This window comes from Anguilla rostrata, chromosome 19, assembly GCF_018555375.3.
Source record: "Anguilla rostrata isolate EN2019 chromosome 19, ASM1855537v3, whole genome shotgun sequence".
Lineage (NCBI taxonomy): Eukaryota > Metazoa > Chordata > Actinopteri > Anguilliformes > Anguillidae > Anguilla > Anguilla rostrata.
In genome coordinates, this window is record NC_057951.1 from 5,422,356 (window position 1) to 5,447,033 (window position 24,678).

The window sequence follows — 24,678 nt, forward strand, 5'->3', positions numbered from 1 at the left end:
GTTGCACATGCAACAGCTATTCTTCCTGGGGTCACACTGTGCTCCTTGTGTTTTAACAGTGTCATCAAAGAGGAGGTTCCTGATAACGAGCAACCAGCCAATGAGGAAGCAGAGATGGTACAGTTATGCAAATTAGTCTCATGATTTGACATCTGGTCTGAATGGTATTTTAGGACCTCTTTGTTCTTTGTTTACCATTATAATGTGTGTGTGTGTGGGGGGGGTGTGTGCTTGTGTTTGTGCCTGTATGTATGTGTGTGTTCTTGTGTATTTTATACACATCTGCGTGTATGTCAGCAGGAGCGACAGGAAGGAAGCGATCACGAAGAAGGCGACGAGGAAGACGAAGACGAGGAAGAGGAGGACATGGAGATGGACGAGAGTTCGGACGAGGCGGACTCTGAGCTGGAGGAGAAAGGTAGGATGAGGCGGGCTGAGCTGTTAGCCTGTCTGTCTGTCTGCCTGCTCCCAAACCCCGTCGAACTTGACGAGCCGCTCTGAGTAGCCCGGGGCTAACGGGCTAACGTCTCTCGCCCTGTCTGTTTGCAGAGGACTTCCAGGCCGACCTGGCCAACATCACCTGCGAGATCGCCATCAAGCAGAAGCTGATCGACGAGCTGGAGAACAGCCAGCGGCGCCTGCACACGCTCAAGCAGCAGTACGAGCAGAAGCTGATGATGCTGCAGAGCAAGATCCGCGACACGCAGCTGGAGAGGGACCGAGTGCTGCAGAACATGGGTGCGTGCGTGCGCTCTGTGACATCATACACGCACATCTCTGACATCATACACGCGCATCTCTGACATCATACACGTGCGTCTCTGACATATCTGCGCCTCTCTGACATCATATGCACGTGTCTGACATCACTTGCATGCCTCTCGTACATCATACACATGCGTCTCTGACATTATGTGCATCGCTGACCTCACAGGCACGCTTCTAACATCATCTAAAACAGTGTGACATCATATGCACGTATCTCTGACACCAGTTTCTGGCAACTTGCTCAGTTGTCTCTGCTATCATCCCCCAGTGTCCCTGACTGAGAAGTTCAAAAATATTTCAAGCTACTCTTCATTCAAGTTCATTATTGAGTGCAGAGTAAAGTGGTCATCCAATTGGCACTTTTTGATTTTGTCTATGCTGATGTAAGAGTCTAGAATTGCATGTAAACTGTCATGACTCGTGATGTCACTAGGCGGCATCACAAATGTGACAAACGTCGCCGTGACGAACCCGATGTTGTCCCCCCCCCCCCAGGCTCGGTGGAGACCTTCACCGAGGAGAAAGCCAAGAAGATCAAGTCGGACTACGAGAAGCGCCTGACCGTGATGAACAAGGAGATGCAGAAGCTGCAGTCGGCGCAGAAGGAGCACGCCCGGCTGCTGAAGAACCAGTCGCAGTACGAGCGGCAGCTCAGGAAGCTGCAGCAGGACGTGACCGAGATGAAGAAGACTAAGGTGGGAGGGGGTCAAAGGTCACCGGCCTGTCACCCATACGGAGATAGAGCCCTGGACTCACATTTATCATCTGGAGTAAACCCAGAAAATCATCAAGGTCATCTCAAAATTGTGAACATTTACATTCACAACTTAACTAGTTTACGTTTCTAAATATTTATAAGGGAGCGTGTATATATTTGCGAGAACATTTATGTATAATTTTAAGTACATAATTATTTCTTACCACAATCAAACCCATGCATTACATAGTGAACAGGAAAGTTACTGTCATGTTGTTAAATGGTGAATGGTAAAGAAAGTCCCACAGTGTTAAATGGTGAACAGTAAAGACAGTCCCACAGTGTTAAATGGTGAACAGTATAGACAGGACAGTCCCACAGTGTTAAATGGTGAACATTAAAGACAGGACAGGCCCACAGTATTAAACGGTGAATGGTAAAGACAGTTCCACAGTGTTAAATGGTGAATGGTAAAGGCCCCACAGTGTTAAATGGTGAATGGTAAAGACAGTTCCACAGTGTTAAATGGTGAATGGTAAAGACAGTCCCACAGTGTTAAATGGTGAATGGTAAAGACAGTTCCACAGTGTTAAATGGTGAATGGTAAAGACAGTCCCACAGTGTTAAATGGTGAACGGTAAAGACAGTTCCGCAGTGTTAAATGGTGAATGTCCCCTCAGGTCCGTCTGATGAAGCAGATGAAGGAAGATCAGGAGAAGAACCGGGTGAAGGAGCTGAAGCGGAGCCGTGAAATCGCTACGCTGAAGAAGGACCAGCGCAAGCAGGAGGTGGGAAGGGGGTACTGACCCGACCGGCCAAATACACTCCACCCTGCTGGCCCTGGTGTGGTCAGGGTTAAATCAGGGTTTCGATCCCTGAATCCTCGCAATTTAGCCACCCAGTACTCTTATTATGCTTACCCTTAACTCCTTAAGAGTAAGTGTGATTGCTCCGATGTACGGGTAGATGTTCAGGAGTGCTGTAGCATGAAGTTGTGTTGTGGGTGTGATTTGTCTGAGAGCTCTTGTGAGTGAGTTCGGTCCCAGTAAAACGGACGTCTCTGTGCTTTCCTGACCCACAGTTCCAGCTGAAACAGCTGGAGGCCCAGAAGAGACAGCAGGAGCTCGTACTGCGCAGGAAAACTGAGGAGGTGAGATGAACTAAACCTTACAGAACTTCAGACTCGTCTTACACACTGGCGTCTTACAGGACTCAGACTCACACAATGGCGTCTTACAGGACTCAGACTCACACACTGACATCTTACAGGACTCAGACTCACACACTGATATCTTACAGGACTTCAGACTCACACACTGATATCTTACAGGACTTCAGACTCACACACTGATATCTTACAGGATTTCAGACTCACACACTGACATCTTACAGGACTTCAGACTCACACACTGACATCTTACAGGACTTCAGACTCACACACTGACATCTTACAGGACTTCAGACTACACACTGACATCTTACAGGACTTCAGACTCACACACTGACATCTTACAGGACTTCAGACTCACACATTGGTGTCTCACCGCACTTCAGATTCACACACCGATATCTCACAGGACTTCAGTCTCAGACACTGGCGTCTTATGAGATTTCACCTGCGGTCGTCTGTCGTTCTCTCAGGTGACGGCCCTGCGGCGTCAGGTGAGGCCTCTCTCAGGGAAGGCGAGCCGCAAGGTGAGCTTACCCGAGCCTCTCCAGGACCCCTCCTCCCGGACCCCCGGGGGGCGGAGCCATGCTGCCGGTGCGATCGAAACCAGGTACACCTCCACTGCAGTCACTCACAGCAGCACAGTTATTCACAACACAACAGCTACTCACAATACTAGTTACAATACTACAGTTACTCACAATACTACAGTTATTACATTGCAGTTACACTACTGTGTGTGTGTGTGGGCACGCGTGTGTGCTAACAGGAAGAACCAGAGGAGCGCAGTGGGCGTGTACTCCACCAGGGGGGCGCGGACCAAGTGGCAGTTGCTGGAGCGACGCGTCAGTGACATCATCATGCAGAGGATGACCATCTCTAACATGGAGGCCGACATGGACCGCCTGCTCAAGGTGCAGTTAGCAATATATCCCTGTAGTCTGGGTGTTGTAGTCATATTCCCATTAGCAGTATTATACTCTTGTAGTCTGGGTGTTGTAGTCATATTCCCATTAGCAGTACTATGCTCTTGTAGTCTGGGTGTTGTAGTCATATTCCCATTGGCAGTATTACACTCTTGTATTCTGGGTGTAGCAGTCAGTAGACTTTTGTAGGATCGTTCTAAGTAGTATTCATTTCTAAGTTTGTTCCCTTTCTCCTGGCTCCGCCCCCCAGCAAAGAGAGGAGCTGACCAAACGGAGGGAGAAAGTGTCCAAGAGGAGGGACAGGGTGGCCGGGGAGGGGCCCGATGCCGACCGGACCCGCCTGTCCCTGGGCGAGGAACTGGAGGCTCTGACCGCCAACATCGACTACGTCAACGACAACATCGCCGAGTGCCAGGCCAACATCATGCAGATGGAGGAGGCCAAGGTATCACCGGCACGGAGGGTTTAAGGGTGGAATGCCTGTGTGTATGGAGTAGGAAACATACGCGCGTGTGGAATATGGAGTGTGTGTTTATGGAATATGGAACGTGTGCATATGTAATATGGAATGGGCGTTTGTGGAATATGGAATGTGTACATATGGAGTGTGGAATTGGTGTTTTTGTAATATGGAATGTGTGCATATGGGATATGGAATGTGGGCTTATGCAATGACCCTTATGCGATGAACCCGCCTCGCAGGACGAAGGGGGCGTGGTGGACGTCGCCACGGTGATCAGCACCTGCACCCTGTCTGAGTCCCGCTTCCTGCTCGAGCACTTCCTGTCCATGGCCATCAGCAAGGTAGGGTGGCGTTCTCCCAGCCAATGGAAATGCTCCGTTTACTGCAGCCGACGTCTCCGGTGACATCGGCAGTAACAGAGAGAAACTGGAGCCAGCTCTTTACCACCCTCCCCCCTCCCTCTATTCCCCCCCCCCCTCAGGGGCTACAGGCAGCTCAGAAGGAGTCCCAGATCAAGGTGATGGAGGGCCGGCTGAAGCAGACGGAGATCAACAGCGCCACCCAGAACCAGCTGCTCTTCCACATGCTGAAGGAGAAGGCGGAGCTCAACCCCGAACTGGACGCCCTGCTGGGGAACGCCCTGCAAGGTACCGGGGCGAGGGGAGGGGAGGGGATGGGGGGGGGTTCTGGTCCAGGGTTCGGGGTCTCTACGTGTGGCCGGGCGGAAGCTCGCAGGAGAAAGTTTCTGACCCGTGGATATCGCCAGAAGGGTTATCTTTTAGTGCCAGCCAAGACACAGAAACGCCCAACCTGCCATTCTTAGTTTTACACAGACTCGCATTGTCTTCTTGCATTTGGATGATTTCTTTGAAAAACAAAAAAGAGTTGGTGGTCTTTATTTTGTAGCGAGCTTCTTCACAACGGGAGTGCGTCAGTCGCTTTCAAAGCCAGAGAACTCCCCCCAGCTCTCTTCTCAGTCTTCTATTCATCTCGCCGGTCTGTTGATTCCAATGCAATCCGATTGCGCGGGCGTCGAATTACACTTCTCAGTATTTTCATTGCTTTATTCTTTTATAACAATTTATAAAAATTAGATGAATGTGTTTTGATTTTTTTTGTGTTGCTTTTTGTTTCCTTTGTCACCTGAATTCAAACAGAACTAGGTAACGCACCCGCTGGTAAGTAAAAGAACGCAAGACAAGACTCTCCCGCTACTGTAATGAGTGCATGAGCCCCCTCTAGTGGCAGAATACGAGCATGACACGGTGGAAGCAGAGAACATTTCCTAAGGCCCAGTAGCGCTCCAAGCTGACGACTCAAGACTCAATTTGTCCATTTGTCAGGACAAATTAGCATTTTTTTTTGTCGTTTGGCACTTTACAGTGTTTTTTTTGTGTTAATATAGTCCATGTACATTCCTGAAGGACACTTTTAAAAAAGAAATGTTTGCTTTTTTTGTCAGCAGACACACATAATTACCACAAACACTAGTTAGACATTGGCTTTCATTTTTTACGCGCTGGAGTCTTTTGAAGAGAAACAAAATTAACCCGAAAAGGCATAACGTTCGAAAAAGGCGTCGTCTAGAGACGGTTGAAAGACATGGTAGCATCATTAGCATGACAACGGTCCTCTGAAATTGTGATGTAATCTCCGATATTATTAACGAGTCATTCGCGAGTCACTGACTTGGTTTGCTTTCGGCCTAAAGCCAGTAATGGCCTTCAACGTTTTTTCATTGTCTTCATAACGAGGAAGTCAGTTTAATGCGTATCGCTGGTCTCCTGACGGCGATGTCTTGCCTCGTAGTTTCTTCCGCGGCTTTTATCGGTGGCTCTGTGCGTTTGAAATCAAACAGTTGTTTTGATGACGGAGAGATCGGGACACCGTGAGTCATCTAATTGAGGCTGGGATAAGCTTCTTTTATTTTCCCCCCCGTTGCGATGAAAATGAACATTTCGTGCCGAGCGCACGAACGCGCCCGATCGCCGTCGAGCGAGGAAGGGATGGGCGTCGACCGGCGTCCCCGGTTCAAATCGAGCCTCGTCAATTACGCCGAGAGAATTCGCGAAATTTCGGCTGTTCTCTGCCTCCCCCCTGTCCGCAGCTCTCTAGTTAGCCGACGGTCTCGGCGGACCGAGGCGGAGACCGTAGCACCGCCAGGAAGTGCATGTCATGTAACGGCACTAAACTTCCTGCTGTCTCTGCACTGACCCCCTCACCCCCTACAGCTACACATAAGAACCCAGTAACTCCCCCCCACCTCCCCCCGCCATCTCCTGAACGGCGCGGGAGATCTGTTCCTCTCTGCGCCTGAAAGGCGGCCTATCCGAGCTCGCCGCGCTATTGCCTCCGCCCACTTTTTCTGCCTGCCGATCCCTGCTCATCAGCGTAACCTGACCTTTGACCTCTGAGCTTCTCACTCGCTTGTAGCTCACTAGCATTCTTTGCCGCAACCTGAAAACGACATGACCATAGAGATGCCTCAGTTTCCTTTATTTAACTTTCACACGCCAAGTCTGGCTTGTCTGTTATGGCCAGTATGTAATTTTGGGTTGGAAAGGGTGTGAACTAGTGTATTTCTTAAAAAAGAAATTGCCCTAAATTACCCTGAACAGTGAGGCTTTGGAAAGACAAAGACATTCATTGCAATGAGACCGTGAAACCTGAAAAATCCAAGATATCTCGGTGTTGCCGTAGCTGCGTATTTTGCCAACGTGTTTATTTTTTTGTGGTTTGTTCAGAGGAAGGAGAGGAGAGCAGCAGCGATGAATCGGCCCAGAGTCCCTCCACTGAAGGAAGGTACGTACCACACCTTCCTGTCTCTTCCTGGAGCATTGTGGGTAATCTCAGCCAAACCTGTGCCCAGCTGTCACAAATCGCCATGTGTGCGATCGCCTATTGGTGCAGTGGCTGATGTAGCTTATGTAGGCCCGCCTCTTTTGCTAATGAGACGCAGGGATTTAGGATTTCACCAGTGTCATCCATCCTCTGTTTCAGCTCGTTGGCCACTGACCTCATGAAACTATGTGGAGAGACCAAGCAGAGGAGTAAGGTAGAATATTTCGGCTGACCGCACACTGACCACACGCTGACCACAGACTGACCTCACACTGAACACACATTTACCTCACACTGACCACAGACTGACCTCACACTGACCGCCCCTGCACCATTCAAATGTGAGACTACTGAATTACAACTGACCGAAAGCTGACCGCACCTCAGGCTTTAAAAAATGCAGAACTTCCTGCAGTGGACTGCAAACTGTCGGCCGAAAAGGCAGCACATTTCAAACGTGAGTTTAGCTGAAAAGTAAAACGCTCAGAAAATGCTGTTGAGCCATTGCCGAAGGTCTCGTGCAGAAGAGTGAAATGAGGTGATGTCTCTGGCCCCCCTGGTCCGTCCCGCTGCAGGCCCGGCGGAGGACCACCACGCAGATGGAGCTCCTGTACGCGAGCAGCGGCGACCCCGCCCTCGACGCGCCCGGCGGCGAGTTCCCCACCCCTCTCCCGCCAGTGGCCGAGGCGGCCCAGGAAGTGGGCGGGGACCCGAGGTCCGTGGGGGCGTCGCTTGGAGACCGGGACCCCGTGGCCCCTCCCTCGGGCGTTCCCTCCAAGCTGGTCAGGAGGTAGGACTGAGGGCCCCCGTTACTCTCACTCCCCCCAAAAATGCGCACCCCCTTCCCCCTGATCCCAACTGTCCCAACGCGTGCCGGAAATGGCAGGGTGGGGGGAAAAGGGGTTTCATTTCGACAGTTTCAGTCTCTTACGCTCCGTTTAACTTACGCTCCGTTTAACTAAAAAAAAAAAAAAAAAAATCTCTAATTGCAGTCTCTCTCCAAACCCTCACTTCGGTTGGATGCAATGCACGTACTACCCGGAGCGTGAAAATCCGAATGTTCTGCCAGCTCGGGGTCAGTTTGAGCCTTTGTGTTAAAGACAGGTGTGCCCGCGAGCGATTTTAGCACCTGTGGTCCAACAGTGTCGGCGAATCCGAAATATCGGACCGAGAACAAAATGGCCGCCTGAACACTGTTCAGAGATACGAAGTAGGAGGCGGGTTGCTGTGTCACACATGGCTTATCGGACCAGCATCGTTTATTAACCCCTTAACAAGTAGGGATGCTCAGATCTGAGCCTCACGGCCAATAGTACCGCTGGGTTTCTCGTCTGCCTTGTAGTCCACAGTCCTGCGATGTCACCGATTGGCCAGAGATTACACTCCCCTGGTGCGCCAGGTGTAAATCAGTCCCTGATCAGAGGGGAGGAATGAAAACCAGCAGCACTACTGGGACCCAAGGGCCAGATTTGAGTCGCTCTGTCTTTAAAAGCATTAAAAACAACATTTGAACAGAGAAGTGTGTTGGTCATTTTGATTTAAACGGACCAAGTGAAGCCTTATGGCAAGATTCTATTTTTCTGAAAGAGAAAGGATTCATTCATGTACCACTTGGAAATTGATCATGCATTGATCATAAATATTAATTTATTATTCAAATATTTGGTTTGGAGGTTGATCGCCATTGGCTAGTACCAAGCTTATTTGAATAAATGAGTGTTTTTCTGCCAGCTCCAGTCCCAGACCCCTGGCTGTGCCAGAGAGGAGGGCTCCTGAGACCTCCCCGCTCACCAGGAGGAAGGGGCATGCGGTGGCTGACAAGGCCAGGGAGAAGGAGCTCAAACAGTAAGGGATGGCGCCACCATGTGGGCTGGAGGCTGCACTGCCAACACCAAAAATATTAATTTCCGATAGAGAAAAAGCAGGTTCTTTGAAGAATCTTTGCCTTGTTGGCTTAATTCAGCCTAGTGCTATATGGTCATTAAAATCTACAGAGGAAAGATAAAATCTCTGTTGTGTATTGGATGTGTCTGTTTATCATTATATTTTCAGTCTGTTAGTCCATTGATTTTATTATAGCTTTACAAGAAATATCAGTTACTTATTGTCAGTATACTGCATATATCTGACTATTTACCTTAGACTGAATCAAAGCAATTTCATGAAAACACTTTGGATAGAGAGATTTCTATTGGGGAGAATCATGTTGTTTGACGTCCAGTTTCATTTCCTGCTGTGTGAGTCTTTGACTAGCGCCCTCTAGTGTTCCCGCTGCGGCGCGGAAAGGTGGTTCTGTCTCTTATCGCCGCGCTCGTGTCTTTCAGGGCGGACGAGAGCGAGTCTTCTGCACCAGAGGACCACAGGTAATTTCCCCTGTTCCTTCAGAGCCTCTCCACTTCCTGTTCCTGTTCTTTCTTCCTGGTCATTTATGTTCCTGTTCCAGGTCACGTCCCCTGGCAGTGTTCTCTTTGTAGTTTTTTTTTCTGATCTCTCAGCCAGCTGTCTGACTCTCTGTAGAGATCACGGCCCTGCAGTGTGTCTGTGGACATGACGAACTGTACGTTTTAAGTGGCCGGTGTTCCTGCAGTATGAACAAAGGCCTCTGTACCAAGCCCTTTGAAATAATCAGAACCAGAGGCCTATAAGCTGAAGAGAAATTACATTAGATTTGGCATTTAATGGACCGTAGAGTGTCCTGTTCTTGCCATCTGTTTACGGCGTGTGATTCTGGTCTGGTCGTGCCCTGAGGTGGGCGGAGCCTATTGCCTGCACACTCATTGGTCCGATAGTGAAGGGACAGGGAGCTGCGTTTGGGTAATGGGCGCTTAGGTTGTTTCTCCCCCCCGTCCCAGGGGCGTGATCAACCCGGCGGCGTCCGGGCGGAGCGGGCAGGGGGCGGGGCTACATTGCGTGCACGTGGCCGAGGGGCACGCCAAAGGCGTGCTGTGCGTGGAGTCCACCGACGACCTGCTGTTCACCGGCTCCAAGGGTGAGAGCTGCTCCCTGCCACTCACCCGCCCAGCACTCTGTACGATACTGCAGTTCACTACCATTCACCACCATTCACTACCATTCACCACCATACACCACCATTCACTACCATTCACTACCATTCACCAACGTTCACTACCATTCACCACCATTCACCCCATATACTGTTTTACCATTCACCGCCATTCACTACTATTCACCATTATTCACTACTAATAACCTTCCACCGCTATATATTGCACCGCCCACCATCCTTTACCATTCACTGTCATTTGTAAACATTCACTCAATTTCATTTCCATTCACCGTTATTCACAAGCATTCACCACCAGTGCACCACTGTTCATCACCACCGTTTGTTAACATTCACCCTCATTCACTACCATTCACTGTCATTCCCTTATTTTTGCCCGTTCACCATCATTCCCTGCTCTGACCTTCCCTCACTGCCCTTTCGTTACCTTTGACCTCTCCCCCACCCCTTTTCTGTAAGGCGCATGTCAGGTGATGTAGTGTTTGACCTCTGACCCCCCCCGCCCCTGCAGACCGCACCTGTAAGGTGTGGAACCTGGTGACGGGGCAGGAGATCATGTCGCTGGGAGGTCACCCCGGCAACGTGGTGTCGGTGCGCTACAGCTCCAGCCTCGTCTTCACCGTCTCCGCCGCCTACGTCAAAGTGTGGGACATCCGCGACTCGGCCAAATGCGTCCGCACCCTCACGTGAGTCCCCCCCCCGGGGCCTCGCCCCCATCCCGCCTGCTGCCCCTGTGTCGTCACAGCTGTGTGTGTGTGTGTGTGTGTGTGTGTGTGTGTGTGTGTGGGTGTATAAGTGTGTGTGTGGGTAAGTGTGGGTGTGTGTGTGCGCACGTGGGTGTGGGTCTAAGTGTGTGTACACGTGTGTGCGTACTTGTGTTCACGCGCGCGCGTGTGTTCTGCAGCTCCTCCGGCCAGGTAACCCCGGGCGACGCCTGCGCGGCCAGCGCCGGTCGGACGGCCGCCATCCCACCGGGGGAGGCCCAGATCAGCCAGGCGGCCCTCAACCCCGCCGGGTCCTTCCTGTACGTCGCGGCGGGGAACGGCGTCCGCATGTGGGACCTGAGGAGGTAGGGCACTTCCTGGAGGCCGGACGTCAACCCAGAGCAGCCAATCGCAGCCGCTGCCCTGCCCGCTTTCTCTTGACAGACAGGCTGGGTCACGTTAGTCACCATGACTACTGATCTGGGATCAGGTTTCCTGTGTCCACTTCCTAAGCTTACCGGTTATCAGCTACAAGGCAAAACTGTTCCCAGATCAGCATTGCTGAATGCACACAGCGCCCTGAAGTCTCATATTGATTGTTATGTTATCTAATGCTCCACATATTCCAGGCCAGTCAATGATAATACAAATGAAAATTTTGTCATGTCAATAAAGCACTTTTAATTTGAATTTGACTCGACAGTATTGACCGGACAGTGTGGTGTGTAGGCTTATCTGACAGCTGGCAAAGGGCAGGGTCTGTCTCTCTGAAAGGTCGTGAGGCTCGGGGTGTCTTGACTGTGCGTCCGAAGCAGTTTCTTCTTGCGGTGATTGGCAGGTTTGTGTCCACGGGGAAACTGACGGGACACCAGGGCGCCATTACGTGCCTGACCGTGGACCAGACGAGAATCGGGCAAGATCTGGTCCTTACCGGATCCAAGGACCGCTACATCAGAGTAAGGGGGCCTACGTGTGTGAACATAACAACATAGCATAGCGACGAGAACTGGCCAATCAGCCCTACAGTGCTCGCCATTTTCCTGATTAAATCCGTGCTCTCATTACCTACAGACTAGATAGTATCTAACACCGTATCAGGCCTAGTCTTGAAAATACCCAGAGTTCCTGCCTCTACTACGTGGCTTGGCTGGCTATTCCACACATTCACTACTCTCTGCCTGAAAAAACTTCTTCCTAATGTCTGTATAGAATTTCTGTGACCTTTTTGCTAATTTCCATTTATGTCTCCTCGTTCTGCTAACAGAACTCAACCTGAAGAATCTCTTGTACTTCACTTCAACTAAATGAACTACAAAGATTCTTCAGGTTGAGTTCTGACAGTAGAACAAGGGGACATAAATGGAAATTGGCAAAAAGGTCACAAAAATTCCGTACAGACATTAGGAAGAACTTTTTCATGCAGAGAGTGGTCAGTGTTGGACACCCCTGGTGTAGGTAGTCAGTGGATATGCCTGACCGTAAAAAACAGTGCGCTGAGTGTGTGTGCTGTGGTTGCCGTTGGTGACCGCGTGCGGTCCGTACCCCCGCAGATGTTCGAGGTGTCCGGCGGGGCGCAGGGCATCGTGGCCCCGGCCCACAGTTTGGAGCCGCCCCACGCAGACGGGGTGGAGTGCCTGCTGGCGCAGGGGGATGCCCTCTACAGCGGGGCCCGGGACGGGGGCATCCGGAAGTGGGACCTGTCCCGAAAACACCTGCGGGAGGTGAGAGAGGGGGCGAGGGGGAAAACGCGTCTCCTCCCGCTGAAAGTGGTGATATTAAAGACCAGCGGGGAGGCGGGGTATGGAGCTGGAAGTGTTGAGTATAGATCAGAGGAACTCATATTGTGATACAATGGCTTTGTCAGACCACAGTCAGTCTATTGTGTGCATTTCTGACCACCACACTGCAAGCAACATCTAGAAACATATAAAAATATATAGAAAAACTTCAAAGAAGCGTGTGATTAGTGGATGTGATGAGTTTCTCTGCTTTAGCGTGTGATGAATGGATGTGATGTGTTTCTCTGCTTTAGCGTGTGATGAGTGGATGTGATGTGTTTCTCTGCTTTAGTGTGTGATGAGTAGATGTGATGGGTTTCTCTGCTTTAGCGCGTGATGAGTGGAGATGTGATGGGTTCCTCTGATTTAGTGTGTGATGAGTGGATGTGATGGGTTCCTCTGATTTAGTGTGTGATGAGTGGATGTGATGAGTGGATGGGATGAGTTTCTCTGCTTTAGCACGTGATGAGTGGATGTGATGGGTTTCTCTGCTTTAGCACGTGATGAGTGGATGTGATGAGTTTCTCTGCTCTAGCATGTGATTAGTGGATGTGATGAGTTTCTCTGCTTTAGCATGTGGCGACGGCGCACAGCGACTGGGTGTCGGCGCTGGGCGTGGTGCCAGGCTCGCCCGCCCTGGTGAGCGGGTGCAGGGACGGGGTCCTCAGGCTGTGGCACACGGGTTCCCTGGGGCCCCTGGGAGAGCTGAGGGGCCACGAGGGGCCCATCAACGGCATCTCATCCAACAGCAGCCACGTCTACACTGCCTCAGAGTGAGTGCACACAAACACACAGACACACACACACACACACACACACACTCTCTCACACACACACACACACACACACACACACACACACACACAACCACACACACACTCTCTCACACACACACACACACACACACACACACACACACACACACACACACACACACACACCCACACACACTCACACACACACACACACACACACACACACACACACACACACACACACACACACACACACACACACACACACACACACACACACACACACACACTCATTCTCACACGCACGTTTTCCTCGTGTGCCCAACAGGGACCTGACGGTGAAGATCTGGCAGGCGCAGGGGGCGCTGGAGTCACCCCGCTAACCCGGCGGCGTCGCGCACTCTGATACGGGGGGGGCCGTCGGGCGTCCTGACCGGGCCCCGCGGGCCGAGACGCCTCCCCTCCGCTTCCTCCAGCGTAACCGTAGCGACCCGATCTCAGCCTCGGCGGCGAGCTTTCTGAAAGCGCGACGCGCAGGGGTCCTAATCCGGCAGCTCCTCGGCACAAAGCATCGGAAGCCTCCCTGGTGTGTCTAAAGTACACCGCCGGAGAGATCGCTGCCAAATAGGGTCCCTGCTAAGTATGGCTCTGTGAAATGTGATCCTGCTAAATGCGGTCCGGCTAAATATGCTCCTGCTGAATACCAGTGATCAGTGAACCCGTGTGCGTTGCCTGCGAGGGGGAATAGGATTCTGGAGCTGGTCTCTAGGCTTAAAGGTCAAAGGTCACACAGCAGTGCCTGCTGTCTCTGTAGTTAGGGAAGTCTTAAGGTGAAGTTGGTTTAAGCTTAAATCACTCACCGTTTGAGTGTTTAGGGTCTCCATTAATGTCTGTCTGAACCTGCAAAACAGCAGGACGGCCGAAGTATATTCGTCGCTAGATGTCCCATCCTGTCTCGAAATGTCTCTCCTCTGTTTTAAAGCTAAGCTTCCATGTTCACATCTACTCAGAGAATTTCAGTACCCTTGCTCGCACATCCACGTCAGCGGTCTGAGTATTCTGCACGTACGCGGGTTTGTTATTTTCCACCGTCACGGTCATTGTCTTTTTTTTTTGTTTGTTTCGTTTGTTTGTTTTGTGTGATTCTGTGTGACTCGGACTTTGAACCAATGAATTTGCTGCTAAGTCTTCTGTACACTTTGTGTTTCCCCCCCCACCTCCGACCACTAAGATGGCGTTCGCCCAGGCGAAGGCCGCTGGGTACAGATTAAGTTTCACGACCTGTTTCGTGTGCGGAGAGTTCACCCCGTGCCCCGTACTGTAACCGCACACGGTGAAGTTGGGCAAACCTCCTCGCGTGCGTGAAGTATGTGTTTGGTGTCGCGCCATTTGTGCATCATTTCAAAAACTCTGTATATATGTGTTTGGGTTTTTTTTTCTTTTCTCTTTTTCAGTTTTAGTTGTGGAAGAATGACGGTTGTTTTTGCCGCTCTCGTGTAAGATGTCACGTGGAATAAATGCCATCTGCGAAAAATAACGAGTCTCCAGAAACAATTATTTTTCAGAAAGCGGGTTGCGTTTTGAACACCGAAAACGCAAAGTTTTCTGTAGTACACGGAACGTGCTTCCTTGCTTACTTAGCTGAACAGACTGAATTTAATTGATGCGGCTGCTGTCTTTCCTGGTCGTTCTTTTAAACTACAGAGAATACTTAATACAAAATAGAGGTTTGTTTATATTCTCATGTGTCATCTCTGAAGACACTGTGTGAAATGAAACAAGGGTGTGAAAAAGGAGAAACGCAGAGCTCGCTTCAACAAAACATCTTAAAGGACAAAGTGCAAGACATTTTCATTTAAACAGAGCTCTTTGGTCTGGCAATGGTTAACGTGAGGGACCTAGAAGTCAACTCCCAGTCCTTCAAACCGATGTAACCATCCCTGCACCTCTAACGTTCATACAACTTCTGAGGCTTTGAGTTCGTAACATGTCTCTCTTAGCTCTGTCAAACCAAGAAAGGCTTGTCTACATCAAATAGCGTTTAAAAATAGCACATTTAAGCTGCTTCATGTGGAGTTGACACAGGCTGTCGAAAAGCAACAGGCCTCTTTATAAACTAGCGTTTCGAAGCTAATTACTCTTACTTGTTGCGTCTGTTACACTGCTAATGCTGTTACCATGTTACTCTGTTACCATGTTACTCTGTTGCCATGTTACACTGTTGCCATGTTACACTGTTGCCACTGTGATGCTCAGTGTTGCAGAGAGCTCTCCTCTGAAGGGTCTCCAACAACATTATTTAAAAGGATTCAGACTGCGTTACGGTTCAGTAGTAGTGTGATGAACACGCTTCCTATACATGCAATGTATGGATGCAACCAGAAGATGGCATGCTTGCTCAAAGCAGCATAGGCGTGGTCATGAGTCTTGGAGAGTCAAAGTGTCTGTTTGTTTTTCAGGGTGTTTCAATAATTAAGAGGTCAATTTGAGTCACCGATTTAGTAAAAATTCTACACACCTTTTTTCCAGAGCTAAAACCGGAAGCTGATAGTAAGGAAACTACTAAACCTGCAGGTACTGCAGCCCTCCAGGACTGGAGTAAAATATGAATGCACTGCAGCCCTCCAGGACTGGAGTAAAATATGAATGCGCTTTGGCCCTTCAGGACTGGAGTTAAGCCTGCAGGCACTATGACCCTCCAGGACTGGAGTACAGGCTCTCAATTTATGACATTCAACCTCCCACCTCTGTCAGAAAACTGCTGACTGAAGTACAGATCCTATAGACTCACCAGATTCCCAACTCTTGCGGTCCTCAACATTTTTTTAAATGAACGCTCACAAATTGGGTTTAGTGGACGTGCCAAGCAAACACAAAGCCAACGCCTCAATGCCAATCAGGTTTATTTCTTGGTATGCGTAAACGGAAATGTGACGACACGACAGGTTTCATTCTTTCATAAAACCCACACTAGGTGCTTTCTAGTTCCTGAACACACTAAATGAATCCGCCTTGAAGTGAGCTTTCTGACAAGCGAAATAAAACTCCTTTCATCATTTAGTAACTACTTTGATGCAGCAAGTCCAACGTTGATCCCAGAGGGCTGTTTTATATGTTTATGTTTCTTGGGGCTACACTGACCGTGAAATTTATGGAAAAAATTGAAACCACCACACTGCCTCTCTCTACACGATCACACGAGGACCGTGCAATCAATCACAGACTTTCAGCCAATCGGAGCGTCTCCGTAGAGACCGATCCGCCCCGATTGATTAGAATCGGGCAAATCGTTAAGGCGGGGCTTCCCAAACCAGATCCCGGTGTCCTCTACGTACGCTGGGTTTCGGTCCAGACAGCCCTGTAATCACGTGCTCTGCGTGAAAGCGTGCGTTTACGAGCATCTGTCCTTTCCCCTTTTCCCAGAGCGCGGGCTTCGCGCACGCCTTCCTCTCCTACTGATCTAGGATCAGTTCAGCCCTTTCGCTCGTAAGGACTCAGACTGGGCTGCGGACGGGAGGAACCCGACCCCAGATCGCCGCTCTCGCGCGGAGGCGCTTCGTCAGCACGGGACCCCCGTCCGCCGATCGATCGATCGATTAATTAGCCTGACGCTCGGCGGAGCGTGCGTATGATTGCCCCCTCCGCTCGATCACAGCCTCGTTATCTTCCTTTTTTCGGGTAGGGACCCAAGGGGCAGACACGGGGGAGTTGGGGGTGGGGTGGGGGGGGGGAAACAGGCAATTTGGCACAGAAAAGAACTCATTGTTCTGCGCACATCACAGCATTGTTTAACGACGGTTGGGTACGGCGGGGCAGGGCAGTACTATCACAAAAGAACAATTTCAGCTTAAAACGAGGAGAGAAATGCGCGCGTTTCGTAGAGGGGACGGATATTAGTCGCATTGACTGTTGCTATCGCGGGGGTACATAGCATGTCATGGCAGACAAAGGACGCACGGGTTTGTGGTGTCACTCGGTACTTAATTGATCAATTAAAGCAGTTAATTACACTTAACTCACCTCACCTGGGTTTGTGGGTCTGGGCTTGCTGGTGATTTTATAGTGAGAACAAAAAACCAGCTTTTTTTTTTAGAGTAAACGGCGGGGTCCTCTGCAGACCTTGCGGCTCTCCGGGACCAAGTTCGCGGACCCCCACGGCTCTCCAGGACAGGGACCCGCAGACGTCTGAACTTTTTGGTGAGAGGGTAAGTCGGTCGGCGGCAGAATTTCAAAGAGGAAAAGAGCAAGAGCTGAATCTTTTCAAACAGCTCTCTCTGCTCCTTTTCTCTATCCACCTGCATTCTAACCTTTAAGGTGTAACATCAGAAACGTGTGATCGGAATGTTTTTCACTGACCATTCTAATGCCGATGTCACGATCACTACTGGTCATTGAAATCAATGGAGTTCTAGAACACTGTATTAGAATGTTGCAAAAACAAAACAAAACAAAAAAAAAACATTCCAAAAACCTAGTCTTCAAAGGGTTAAATAATTTCCTTCAGCCTCGTCTCCAATTTTCAGTCATTACCCTTCTGAGAGAAGATAATAGAGTCTCAGAACAGTCATCACTGGGGGATCAATATCAAACAAGAGTGCAATTTTCTAAAAATGTATTTATGTATTTAGTCCATTAAAGCAGGCAAAATACCTTTTGAATAAAAATCATTTTTTTAAAAAAAGCTTAATTCTTACACGGTGTACAAAGCACTTCACGCCATAAAACTATAAATAAGATCAGGAAAAAAAAATGGAATGCACGTTATGCAAATCGGATTAAACAGTAATACGGTTAAAATAATTACATGAGCTTGAAACAAGTTTAAACAGTGGGCCTGCAAACAGTGTTTCAAAGATGACACACTCAGGGGCCCTGATCAGATCTGCCAGATTGGATCAGAAAATTAGACCCGCCCCCCTCCCCTGCCTGTGAACGCCTCGTCTCATTTTGTGGCCTACTGGTAGGCTAGTCAGGGTCATAATGGTAACTTTCTGTTTACCTTTTTGATAAGGGAGCAGATAATGATGAGTTGGGGTTTGTATGCAGATGTGTCATAAGCCTAGATTCGTTTAGATTTGTCCTGAATTTTGCCTCACAATGACTTGCATGTGTTACTTTTTAATATTAGGTAAGTGTGAAAAGGTATGGTCAATGATCACCAAACTTGATGGACAAAAAATATCAGAAGGTAACGTTTACATGTAAGAAAAGAAATAAGTTGAGTATATATTTTCGTGTCGTGGTGGTGCATCTGGCGTGCCTGAAAAAAAAAACATCCAGGTGGAAGTTTCATTTGTTTGAATTAAACCCAATTTCAGCACAATATTCGCTCAAACACGGTATAACGGCATTGCTACTTCACCCAAGACGCATTTCCTGTCCTACAATGTATGTTGTGCCTACAAGGCGTTAAGAGACCAGAACAATCCATTTGGTTCACACTGCTCATGTGTTTCACCCCGGCTTTTGACTCTTTTCTTGCGCACTTCTAGCCCATAGCCGCTTTGATTTTGTGTTGAAGTTTCTTTTGGAATATGAACGCAAGATCAGGTAACGTGCGCCGGAATCAATGCGCTCTTCTTGTGTTTACAAAGGCATAAAATAGAGCCTGAGCTATATTTGGCGCAGTCTCCAGAGCTGAAACATTGGAGTCGTGGCTACGGGATCGTGTGTAGGCCTGCACGGGCCTGGCAACATCTAAAAATGACCTGTTCTATTAAAGGGACGCCATGCGCGTCCAGTCGGTGACGACACATAGCCAAGGAATTGCTTCGAGAATTCTGTGTTCTTGATCTTTAATCGTCAAAAAAATGGCTGAAGAAACGTGGAAAGAAAATAGCAATGTTAAATAATTATAACATTAACTTCTGACTGTCAAAACTGATTAATGTGTTCCTCTCAATATTACTGTTGTCAAATATTATTATTATTAGGACAGGGATAACTTGACAATACCCACAGAAACAACATTTATACTAAATAAATAAATAAATAAAAAATAATATCATTATAAGTCGTCATGTGATTTGCTCTTCTTGTGGTCTTGAGATATTTAATGAAATAGGATTAAGGAGTTGGCCTGAACTTTCGTAAATAGTTCGGGTGAAAATCCATCGATTGAATTTCATAGGATTCAAAGTAGCCTATTTACGCAATTCACCGGGCTGACTCAGTCTTCCTGCTTCAGGAAATTCCCCTGCTCGGAAATTCTCACGTGAATTTACTCAATATATTTTTGTACCGTGTCATTCCTTAGTCAAACGAGTAACAGCGAGGCTGGGTTTGTTATGAAGTGACATCACCCTCCTCCTTTCCTTTCAGCCCTATAGCCTTTCTCCTCCTCGCATGCAATAGTGAACGATCGCGGCGCAGTTCAACTTCTTGGCGTTAAATCGTAGGGGGCTGGGCAAAAACATTTCACAATGAACAACGGCTTCCTGAACATGGCGTCTATAGGAGATTTCGACTCTCTTCACACCAATATCCCCGCCACCAGAGTTGAAATCACAGTATCATGCAGGTAAGGAAATGGCTTCATTAAATCTATTTCTGGATTTTGCCGTCAGGGTTTCTACGGTGGTAGTGAGTACGTGCTCTATTTCCCAAGCACGCGCAGGGTGTCCCAACTCTGAAACTCTAAATATCCCTGTTATGATTCTCTGGGTGGTGTATACAAAGCAATTTAAGCACTTCTGAAACAAAAACGAGACGATCGCTGAAATCTAAATGTTGTTTTGTGGGGAAACGGAGTGGTTGTTTTTAATACAAACAAAAAATGGCAGTTTATGCTTTGTTTTGAAGTCGACGTACAATATTCCAAACTCGGCATGGGAGTGTGTGCTCGTGACGTTTTCATTCTTGGAATTTGTCTAACTGGTGTAATCGTAATCCATGCAAATTGTCTTACACAGCCCTACATTACGCGTGTGTCTTGCTTCTGTGTATAGTTTTGGAATATTTACACATTTTCACTAGAAATGTCCGAGTTTCGTGATGTTTCACATTGTGGTGTACATTGTTGAATTGTTCGACTGTCTACTTTTTCTGGCTCGCTGCCATGGTATTTAAAAGTTTATGTAACGTTGGCCTTTTAGTTGGTGTTCTAATACATGAAGCGAACTCGTGACATCTAAATTAGACGGAGTCAATGAGAAGCACCAGAAATGCGATATCAATCTGTTATGGTTTTCGGGAAACCAATGTCCTGTATGGATATTTATATTTGACAGCCTTGGCTTGTTAAGAACATGTCCTCGTAATTGCTGCGTTGAAGGTTAATTAGCCTGCTGTCACTGATGAAGCTAGTTATAGCAGCTTTAATCAGATCTTCATCCATATTTATATAGTGGCGTGGTCGAATATTAAATACACACGATAATTAATTTTGATTGGCGCTTTGACGAGAGGAAATTCATGGGGTTCGTGGGCGCGCCGTGTGCAAGTGGTCGTTTTATGCGTTTTGACAGCAGGGTTACACTGGAAGAAACGCGAAGGCTCCGATGATTCACGGGCGTTTTATCCGAATGTCCCTGGAGACGCGTGTCTTCCAGTCCGAGGTAGCTCGCGAGCGGCAGCGGCAGTCCGAGTCGCAGAGGCACGCGCGGCTCGGCAGCCCCCCTGCTCGCCTGGCCCGAGGTAACGCTCACCAGCGGGGTATTCAGAGTAATTGAAGTAGCTGACCCGCTGATTTGTCCGTGATTACTGAAATTATTTGATTACAACAGAACTGTTTCACGGGTTACCATGCACGCACACATATTTAAACAGTGTCATCTGCACGGAAATACATAACGGGTCCATTTAAGTATATAAACACGAATCCATCTCCTCTTCTTTAGAGAGAATGAAAAAACCCTTATTGCTTAATTATGGTTCCCCTGAAGACAGACTGTGCACTAAGGGAAAACCAGTGGGGGGTGATACAGCAGTGGAGTGAATCACTGGGTCCCAGAGCATGCTGGGAAGGCTTCTACTTTGAGGAATTCCCTCACATTCCCACCCGATGTGCGAGGATGTCACCGTGGGGGTCTACCTTTGAGAGGGGTTCACAGTCACCGTGTTTACTGTGTGTGGCAGTCTGCTTGTTGCTGTATGGGGGGGGTACACTGTCACCGTGGTTACAGTCTAGTGGTCACCGTGTGACAGAGTTTTACAGGGTCACCATGGTTACTGCACGGGGGTCTAGCAGAGCGAAAGACTACAGGATTGTGGTGTAGTCAGGTAAGACGCATTGCACAGGAGAGAGGAGGGAGGGGACGAGGGAATGTGCTTATCCATACATCAGTGGCGTAGTGTGGACATTTCCTAGTTAATTATTTGAGAACTGAGTGACCGTGATATTTTTACGTTGTTTGTTAGCTGCGCGGTGCTAGCCAATGTTTAGCATCGCGACCATGGGGGAGTGTTGCTGCTGACGTACAGTAGGCCGCTTGTTTGCGCGATGGTTGGAATGTACCCCTCGCGTTCCCTCCCTTAAAACCCCAAGGCCCCCTCACAAAAGGAGCCTTTGTGATGGCGAGTGCAGTCGCAGGGGCGCCGTCTGATGATGTCACACCTGCCTGGCGGCCTGGCCGCCACGGACCGCACGGGGCGCCGAGCTGACGACATCAGCCGGCAGGAGGGGTGGGTTGTGGGGGCTGGCGGTTTGGGGCCGGCGAATGCACCGGAGCTCGCACGGCGACAAAATTTACGGCTTCGTAAAAAAAAAAAAAAAAAAAAAAACCCCGTATGTCAGAGAGATTGAACTCCGTGCCCCGTTGTGGCATATAAAACACACTCGATCGGGCTTTTAGCCGCCCAATCAAGTTAAGAGCACTTTACGGACCCCGGCGTGATTGATTAGCGTTGCCGGGCCGGCTGACGGCTGCTGACCCGCGCGGCAGAAGCGGCTCTGCGGCACGCGAGGCTGGGCGGGCGCGCCCCGGGCGGACAGGGGCGCGGTTCCTCCCGATGGCGCCTTCGGCAAAGACAGGAAGTCGCATCGCGCGCTGTCTCTCTCCCCCCCCCCCTTTCGTCGTGGGACTGCTCGATCTGACGAGCGGGTAACTGGATGCCGAAGGGTTTTTCCTGGGCGGGCGGGAGGAGGTGGGGAAGTGGTGAATCTTCTCCGCTTTCTCTGGCTGGTTTCTGGCGTGTTTCTGCCAGAGGTGATTTGGGGTTTCCCCTCTCGCGGTGGGTGCTCTGTTTGAAGGGTTGCAGAAGGCGCGGTGCAGAAGGCTTGTGTGTGTGTGTGTGTTTCTTTCCGAGGGCAGGTTTTGAAAAATGAACGGTTTGGAGTTCGGCTGTACTCTGCTTGTGTGTGTGTGTGTGTGTGTGTGTGTCTGTGTGTATGTTTGGTGTGTGTGTGCCTGCGTGTGTTGTCTGTATGTGCTTGGGTTTGTGCGTGTGTGTGTGTGTGTGTGTGTGTGTCTGTGCCTGTGTGGTGTGTGCCTGTGTATGTATGTGTGTCTGTGTGGTGTGTGTGTGTGTGCCTGTGTGGTGTGTGTGTGTCTGTGTCTGTGTGTCACCAGCACTGAAAGAAATGATGAGCTGTGATTTCTTCACAGTGGAAAAAGGCAGGTTTCCCAGAACCCCTTTCTGCAAAGACCAATCAGCAAACAGCTGCCACTCCTGACTTCACCTCAGAAGTTTTGTCTACAGGTCATATCCATAGGCACTGTTACCATGGTGCTGAAATTTGATTCACAAAAGTGGTATTAAAAAAAACCCTGTAATTACTCCTATGTATTTAGGTACATTTTTATGTAATTATGGATTTCATTATATCAGATTATATTTCAGTTATAAAGGCTGGAGTACAATTACAGAACGCCTACAACTGTTCTCTGGTATGTGTGTGTGTGTGTGTGTATGTATGTATATATATATATATATATATATGTGTATATTTCTGGTCACAGAGAGCATGGTTATCCATTTTAATTAGCTCCTGTAATTTAATTAATACGCGGCTGAATGACTGTGTTTTAAGGCACTATTCACAGAGGTCTTTTGAACTGGCATGCCAGTGTTAGGCTAGGTTAGGCTAGGCGTGAAGGAAGGCATTGTTGAGAGGCTGTTCTGGCCAGCTCTGCGGAGGTGCTGCAGCGCATTATGGGGTGTAGAACGGGCGTGTAGACCGGGCTCCATCCCCCGGTAACACGAAAACGTTCTCGCTAGCCTCATTCGTTAGGTCGTTAGGGTAATTTCTGTGCCGTGTGACTCACAAGGCATGATGGGGGAAATTAACTGTCCCTCCTTTACACGGTACTACAAGGTCAGCCCCAGAATTCGTCACGATGGCATTGTTCCGGGGGGCCATTGCGGTCATCAATGGAACTGCGGGAGCACACACACACGCACGCATACACACACACACACGGGTAATTATGCAGTCTCTATCACACGTGTACCCGCACCCTAACGTTCGCCGACGAGCGTGCATCTCGGCGTTAATGCTAACGTCGGCGCCCCTGCAGTTCCCCCGACCGGAATGATTCACTTTAAAGTGCATTTAAATGGCGCCCGCGGCGCGGCGCTTCAGCGGGATTATGAAACCCACATAAAGAGCCGGGTTGAATGCAGACGCCATTTCACACACACACACACACACACACCAGCCTTGTGTAGGCTCTTGCTGCAGCTTGTAATGACTGGCCACTTTTCTTTGTTCTTAGGGTTCATACGACCGAGCGTTGTTGTGGAAGGTGGATTAATACACTTAATGATGGTTCCCATTTGAGGCGCTGAGGGTTTTTCCAAGAAATAAGGGCCAGTGTGCGAGGGAAGATGCTGCTTAATGCTTCTTTGAGCTGTTACATCGAGGGCCTGATTCACTAAGACCTTTAGTGCACTGAAAACCAATAACACGACCTATGATTGGTCATTTGTTTTGCACCAATCATTGGTTGTGTTATTAGTTTTTGTGTGTGCAGGTTTTGCACATGCCTAAAGGTCTTAGTAAATCAGGCCGTAAGTCCTCTATCTCTGATCTGGCCGCTGATTGGTTAACGTCATTGATTGGGGGGGAGATTTGACTCCGAGCTCGGAGGTTCCAAATTGATATGACCTCTGACCCCCTGAAGCATGGACAGGAAGTAGCCTTCTCTTACTTGAGGAAAAAATTTTGGAGGGGAGGAGGAGGAGGGGCTGTGATATGACCTTCGGGGACGACGGCGGGTCGCGTTCTGTGGTTTGAGGAGGGGGCGAGTCGAGCAGCACTGCCGGAAAGTCGACTTGCCCTCAATCGGTCGGGGCTATTGGGAGCGGTAAGCTATACTGCCGACCTTCGACCCTGAAAGGTCTTGTAACGGCTTCCGTTTTGGGCGGGGGTGTGGACGTGTGGGGAGGGGAGAGGAGAGGAGGGGAGGGGTGAGGAGAGGAGAGGAGAGGAGAAGAGAGGAACCAACGGGGAGTCCCCTGCCGCCTTTTTCCCATCGTTCCGACCAAATCCCCGCTTTTCCCGCTCCCTCGCCCCCCCCCCCCCCCCCAGATGCGCCCTTCCGCGTGTTCCGCACCTTCCGTGCTTTGCTGTCAGTTGACCGCCCGTCCGGGTGGAGTTCCCGGAAAGGAAGG

At 49.3% G+C, this 24,678-nt stretch overlaps 2 protein-coding genes across 6 annotated transcripts in view; both read left to right on the plus strand.

Moving 5' to 3' along the window:
• The window catches only part of LOC135245895 (kinesin-like protein KIF21A), a 36,880-nt gene extending 22,218 nt beyond the window's left edge, over nt 1–14,662 (plus strand). The window contains exons 13-36 of one of the 2 annotated variants that reach the window (XM_064319257.1): nt 60–117; nt 298–418; nt 550–738; nt 1,264–1,463; nt 2,146–2,253; nt 2,547–2,615; nt 3,107–3,243; nt 3,403–3,547; nt 3,810–4,004; nt 4,262–4,363; nt 4,504–4,669; nt 5,180–5,200; nt 6,767–6,824; nt 7,023–7,077; nt 7,439–7,653; nt 8,595–8,708; nt 9,188–9,226; nt 9,716–9,852; nt 10,400–10,574; nt 10,793–10,957; nt 11,431–11,548; nt 12,143–12,313; nt 12,944–13,143; nt 13,454–14,662. In XM_064319257.1, coding sequence (XP_064175327.1) covers nt 60–117; nt 298–418; nt 550–738; nt 1,264–1,463; nt 2,146–2,253; nt 2,547–2,615; nt 3,107–3,243; nt 3,403–3,547; nt 3,810–4,004; nt 4,262–4,363; nt 4,504–4,669; nt 5,180–5,200; nt 6,767–6,824; nt 7,023–7,077; nt 7,439–7,653; nt 8,595–8,708; nt 9,188–9,226; nt 9,716–9,852; nt 10,400–10,574; nt 10,793–10,957; nt 11,431–11,548; nt 12,143–12,313; nt 12,944–13,143; nt 13,454–13,508 — 3,013 coding nt within the window. In that variant the 3' untranslated portion in view covers nt 13,509–14,662. The remainder of the gene's footprint in view (nt 1–59; nt 118–297; nt 419–549; nt 739–1,263; nt 1,464–2,145; nt 2,254–2,546; nt 2,616–3,106; nt 3,244–3,402; nt 3,548–3,809; nt 4,005–4,261; nt 4,364–4,503; nt 4,670–5,179; nt 5,201–6,766; nt 6,825–7,022; nt 7,078–7,438; nt 7,654–8,594; nt 8,709–9,187; nt 9,227–9,715; nt 9,853–10,399; nt 10,575–10,792; nt 10,958–11,430; nt 11,549–12,142; nt 12,314–12,943; nt 13,144–13,453) is intronic. The other variant, XM_064319256.1, reaches the window with a different exon arrangement.
• Nucleotides 14,663–19,367: 4,705 nt separating this feature from the next.
• The window catches only part of LOC135245900 (copine-8-like), a 60,055-nt gene continuing 54,744 nt past the window's right edge, over nt 19,368–24,678 (plus strand). For 2 of the 4 annotated variants that reach the window (XM_064319269.1, XM_064319270.1), the window contains exon 1: nt 19,371–19,645. In XM_064319269.1, the coding sequence (XP_064175339.1) occupies nt 19,548–19,645 (98 nt within the window). In that variant the 5' untranslated portion in view covers nt 19,371–19,547. Of the gene's footprint in view, nt 19,646–24,678 lie in introns of all 4 variants that reach the window. The other 2 variants (XM_064319267.1, XM_064319268.1) reach the window with 2 other exon arrangements.